General features: G+C 51.2%; 1 protein-coding gene across 1 annotated transcript in view; it reads right to left on the reverse strand.

Moving 5' to 3' along the window:
- SP3 (Sp3 transcription factor) overlaps window positions 1-2808 on the reverse strand; it is a 55128-nt gene extending 52320 nt beyond the window's left edge. Inside the window, exons 1-3 of the mRNA XM_053918788.2 lie at window positions 2140-2808; window positions 1375-1520; window positions 766-891 (exon numbers count right to left, since the gene is read on the reverse strand). Coding sequence (XP_053774763.1) covers window positions 766-891; window positions 1375-1520; window positions 2140-2146 — 279 coding nt within the window. The 5' untranslated portion in view covers window positions 2147-2808. The remainder of the gene's footprint in view (window positions 1-765; window positions 892-1374; window positions 1521-2139) is intronic.
- Between the last annotated feature and the right edge of the window lie 3192 nt (window positions 2809-6000).

The following is a 6000-nucleotide window of genomic DNA, read 5'->3' on the forward strand; positions in this document are numbered from 1 at the left end:
TCAAGTATGATGTGCATTGGCATGCATGTAAGTACAATTTCTTACATGTACTTTTATTCTTAACACTGGTATTCATATTCAATTTCAAAAGCCTAAGTGTTATCTAAGTCACTTCACCGACTTCAACAGTCGCTAATTGAGCGTTTCACTTATTCCACTTATGAAAAATTACTGCAAAATTAGTGCCTGCAAAAACTAAAATTCAACAATGTAATGGCCATTGAAAAACCACTCAAAAAGTGTCCGCTCCTGCATAGAAAAGGATAATTCAAAGAGTAAACCCTTCATTCCTTTCTTTTAAACGATTTACGGTTTCAATCAGTAACATCTAGTAACTTTCAGCAAAAAAGCTCCAGGTTCAAAAACACTAAAAGCTGAAGACACTGCTGCCTCTGTAGTTCATACTATCTATGGCCGATAGGCTGTGCTTGAAAATTTTGTAGTGTTCAGCGAAGGAGTTTTCAGCAGTGATATGAATTGCTCAAACATCCATTTTGGAGTCCTCCACCCCCACCCTCTCAGACTTCATTTTGTAGTGATTTTGGAACGAGGTTCCGCAGTGACAATTTAGAGAAAGCCTGGGTTGGCTTCTGATCCAAACAGGCTGCGAATGAGCAGGAAAGGGCGCCCAGGCTGCGCGATCCGTCCGCACCCGGGAAGGCGCGGGCGCCCGGCAGGCCTTGGGGGCGGCGGGAGCGCCACAGGCCCGGGATGGCGGGCGCTGGGCCTCGGCGGGGGCGGGCGGCGCGCACGCCAGAGACTTACCGCTCCGGCCACTGCGGCGGGGACCCCAGCTGCGGCGGGCGCCTCCTCCTCGTCGTCGCCCGGCGATGGCGGCCCAATCTTGCTGCAGGTAGCGGCCAGCAGAGCGAGCGGTGACGGCTGAGTGTCCTACCCCCGATGGGCGGGTTCAGAGAGAGAGAGACAGGGGGAGGGGGTGGCGGTTAGGGCCGGGCCGCCACTCACACAGGAAGTGCGACTTGGTCCTCGCAGGCTGCACCCGAACCAGCGCCAGCCCGCGCTCTCCTCCTCCTCCTCCTCCTCCTCCTCCTCCTCGACTCCTGCTCGCACGCACACCCGCTCCACCGTCGCTCCGAGGCGGGCGGCAGGCTGTGCGCCGGGCCTGCACCTTCTGCCCGGAACCCACCTCCGGGAGAGCGTACACACGGACACGCACACGCGCGCACTCACACACACATACACAAAAAGGCTGCGGGAGGGGGAGAGCGGGCGGGGTCGGAGCGTTGGCGCCTCGGGCGGGCAGCTCCCGGGGCGGGGGGGAGGGGAGGAGAGAGGCGCGGAGGGAGGGGAGAGCGAGGGGAGGAGGAAAGCGGCGCGAGGGGGGAGCCGGGCCGGGGCTCAGTCGCTCCTCACCTGGGCCGCCGCCGCCGCCACCGCGCCGTTTCCGTGCTGCTGCTGTTGCTGCAAATACTCGCCGTGGCCGCCGCCGCTACCGCCGCCGCCGCCGCTGTCCACGTCCAAGGCAGCCATTTCCTCTTGTTTCACGGGCTTTTCGGGAGCTGCAGGCACAGCGCGGGGGGGGGAGGGGAGGGGAGGAAGGCGGGTGGAGGAGAGGGAGGGGGCCCGCGGGCCAAGTCGAAATTATTCCGAAAGCCCGGACCGAATCCCCTTCCCCTCCCCCACCCGCCCCGCGGCGGCGGCGGCGGCGGCGGCGGCGGCGGCTCCCTCCTCCCCTCCTCTGCTGCTGCCCCGCCCGCCGCTGCCTGTAACCCTCCTCCTCCTCTTTCCCTCCTCCTCCTCCCCGCGCTGCCCCTGCCCCCTCTCCTCTCCTCTCCTCCCCTTTCCCTTCGCGCCGCTCGCTCTCACTCGCGCTCGCTCCTCTCGCACCGTCAGTCACTCACACGCTCGCCCCGCCGCCCGCGCCCGCACACAGGGGGATGCGCTCCCGGCGGACCCGGCCGCCCGTCCCGGGGCCCAGCAGGGACACGGCGTTGCTGGGGCTTGAGGGGTGGACGGTGGCTGGCGGGGAGGGGAGGGAGGCGAAGGGGAGTGCGGCTTTCTGCCTCTCACAGACACTCGGTCGTACACACGGGACTGGAGCCGGCGGCGACGGCCCGGGGCTGGCTGTGGTCGGCGGCGGCGGCGGCAGCAGCAAGGGTTGCTCTCGGCTTTACGTACCGGTCATAGTGTGTTTAGGACACCTCAGGCGGGGCTCCCCGCCGCCTTACACATGGTGAGGAGCGAAGGCGGCGGCGGCGGGAGAGGATGCGGGAAGCGGCGGCGGACACGGCCGGAGCGGTCCGGGGATTTTTTTTTCCTATTTTGATTGACTGTGCGGGAAACACAAAAGGTGGAGCCTCCAGCCCGAAAGGGGGGAAGAGGGTGACAGCCCGCCCGGAAGTCCCGCCCCTCTTCTCCGCGTTCATTCGCCTCCACGCTCTCTGTCGTCAGTGCTCATTGGTCTGGACGCCCGTCCGTCGCTCGGCCAGGCGGCGCGCTTCCTGTTTGCCCCGGGGTGGAAGGGGAGAGACAATGAGCGGCCTTGGCGGCGTAGGCTTCCGAAAGCGGCCACGGCTAGCCTGTTACCCCGCTGTGCCCGACTCGCACGCCGGCTGCCGCTGCCAGGCCCGAGGCGTAGGCCTCTTCCACCTCGCAGGCACTCGAGTCAGGCCTCGCTAGGCTGGGGAGGAAATCTGTCCTAGGTGGCTCAGCTCCACTCGACGGTTCTTCCATCCCGGTGGCAGCCTCGGCCGGATCTCCCCAGGGCCTCGCGCTCTCGGAACCGCCGCTTCCCTGCATGGCCAGAAGGCCGCCGCCGCAGCTCAGGCCTGGGGCTGCTGCTGTGGCCGCTGCTGCTACTGAGCAAACCAGACCCGCCCCGCGAGCCCGGGGGGAGGGAGCTGGTATTGGGGGAGACACCCCCTCCGAGGCTGGAGGAGGATTTTCTCTCACACACATTCAGCTCAGAGATTCACAGTCCCAGCAAGCTCGGTCCCATCCCCTTTAGCCCCAGGTTTCCATTTCATCTCCCACTTATATATAGCCTGGAGGCCAGCATTTAAAAACAAAAAAGATAATTCACCCCAGATAGAGCAGAGCTTTCTTTGTTGCCAGTGGCACCAAAACAGACACTTAATATATTTCATTTCATACGTGGTGTGTGTGTGAGTGTGTGTGTGTGTGTGTATAGTCAAGGGTGCAGAATCCTTTTCATAAAAAATCCAGTCATATAATCACATTCCCTGCTTCTTAACCGTCTTGGTAACAGGTCAAACATGAAAAACCCATCAACATTTGCCAACATTTTTAAAATAGTGAATCTCAGCGAGTATTGTTTTGCTTGGAACATTTTAGTAATACTTTAATTTAAAATCTCGGTTCACTTACTTGGTTAGGTTACCACTCCTTTTCTCTTTGGCATCCCTGACATCTTGCTGTCATCCTTGGGAGGAAAGTGGTCATGTTTTACGTGTAAGTTTTGCCAGCTAAGAGAAATCTATGTCTGCCTATTACCTTTAATGTAATTGCCAAGAAAGGTTAAATTCAAGAGGTGGAAATGCTGTCCATGATAGCCTTTTCATAGAAATCTGACTCAAACAAGAATTAGTAGTGTTCCAATTATTGTGATTATTATATTTTGTGGACAAAGTTGTGCAGGGAGGATGGGGTTGTAAAGTCCAGCGCTTGAACTACATTTGCGTGTGTGAACTAAAAAGAATTCCTAATCCATTTGTGAGTTTTGTGTCTCAATTTTAAAGCACTTAAACTTTCAACCTATTGGCACTTAATTGTACAAAAGATAGAACTTCCAGGGAAGTGACTTAAAAATCACAAAAAAGCAAAAACAGGACTTGAAATTATGACTCCAAGAATTGGGTTGATCTCTTTCAAAAGTAAGGCCTTTTAGTGTCATAATTTAAGTTGACAAATCACTTTAAAAGGTAAGTAGTTATACAATCTATACTATTTTACACTTCAAAATTAAAGGAAAATTTTAAAGAATAAGCTGATTGTGGGGGCGGATAGAAAGAGAGAGGAGGCTGAAGAGGACTAGTGAAAACAAGTTGGAGAGTGGGAGGGCAGTACAGTATCATCGCTCTTCTACGGATTGTTCATTAGAGGATAGCTCTCGAAGGAGAGGTTTTTTCAGGTGTTTTTCCAGGAATGGGGATGTGTTTTTATGGGTCTAAGCATACTACTTCCATGTCCCTTTTACAAAGTCTTAGTCCAGCCACCCATAGAGAGCAAAGTACCTGGCCACAAGACGTCAATTCATTTCCTCGTTGATGGAAGAGGAAAAAGGAAGTCATTTTCAGACCGTTTTGGTCCATCGACCATTCTGACAAAATGTAAAAATATTTCATCTACTCTTTCTGAAAAGAGAAAATAACTTACCAAAGTTAACAATTCAGCTTTTTATGCAGTGTTTTAAAGAGATACATGTGCCAAAAGTATCAAAATCAGGTTCATAGGACCCTCTCAGACCACACTTAAAAGAATGATTGCTATGGAATATTAAGAAGGCTGGAAACAGTTTCTGGAAAGCATGCCTTTTCCAGTACTATAGTCAAATCTTGAAATACAGTTTAAATTAATTAAAAGCTACCTGTTTTCTCAGTAGAAGTCAACCTGTTAATGGCACCTACTGCTACATTACATAGGAATCCAGAATTGCAGTTGCTAATCAGAAAAGCACTGTGCTGGAAATTACACTTTCTCCTTCCCAAAGGCGGTTTGAGGAAGCTCTGTGCTGGTCACTCTTTACATCACAGTAGGAGATCTGAGTGTCACTCTATTTTCCCTTATCCTCAATTTCCTCACTTTTTTTTTTTATCTTATATGTGTTTTTGTAAACTTTCTTAAATCCTTTGGAAACTGACGAATATCAAAGGGCCTTAAAGACTTCTATCTTCAACCTCCCTTTTCTCTACAAAGAGAACACTAAATAACGTTTGGTTCACATCTGCAAGAGCTTACCCATTCTGTATTAAAAATGGCCAGAGCCCTAGTTACCTGAGCCACACCTGAAGGGCTGCCCTTCCTTCCCAGTCAGTCCCTACTGCTGTTCTTCCCTCCTGAGCATTTAGTAAGTGAGCCACATAAAATTGCCAGTATTCAACCATTTCTTTTCTAGAAAGGTGGCAGTTTTGTATAGGTCTACCTAAATCAATGTCTCCTTTAAGATAACCTTTGTTTCTGTGGTTATAACCCTCCTTTGACCTGGCCCCCTGGGTCTCTAACCTGTTCACACTGGATTCCAGGAATCTTCAAATTTGTTCTGTGTACATAATCACTACTGTATTTTAGAAGCATTCTAACTGACATTGACTAGGTATTCTTAATGACTTAACCGCCTTTATATTCCTTACCTCCCCTACTTTCTCAGAAGTATACCTCAAAAGCCATATCTCTTGTCATTTTTTTAAAGATTGTATTTATTTTTAGAGAAATAGGAAGAGAGAGAGAAAGAGGGATAGAAACATCGATGTGTGAGAGAGACATTGACCAGTTGCTTCTCCCACATTACCAACAGGGCACCTGGCCCATAACCCAGGGCCCAGACTGGGAATCAGACTGGCAGCCCTGTGGTTCACAGGCTGGTGCTCAATTCCCTGAGCCACACCAGCCAGGGCTTATTTTTTCTTAATCTACCAAATGTTTTCTTGAACGTTTACTATTTGTGAGTTCTTTCACATCTTTGCCCCATAGAGCCCTAGGGGTTAAGTATCATAGGTTTATCATTTTATAGGTGAAGAAACTGGGGCTTAGCAAGATTATGGGATTTGCTTGGTGTTATTTTCAAATATGTGGCAGATCCAAGCCCACATGTGCCAGTCACCAGTCAACATATCAAGTGTGCTTCAATGGTCCGCTTAAGAAATTCACCTACCCACCATGTAAACAATAAAAAGATAAAGAAAAAAAAGATAAAATTGGCACGTATTTGTAAGGAAGGTCGTTTTTAAAGCAAGTCTTTTACAATGTTAGCTCCTTCTGTTAGGGATCATATATTTTGAATGCTCTAACCAATACCTAATA

Source organism: Desmodus rotundus, chromosome 2 (genome assembly GCF_022682495.2).
Source record: "Desmodus rotundus isolate HL8 chromosome 2, HLdesRot8A.1, whole genome shotgun sequence".
Lineage (NCBI taxonomy): Eukaryota > Metazoa > Chordata > Mammalia > Chiroptera > Phyllostomidae > Desmodus > Desmodus rotundus.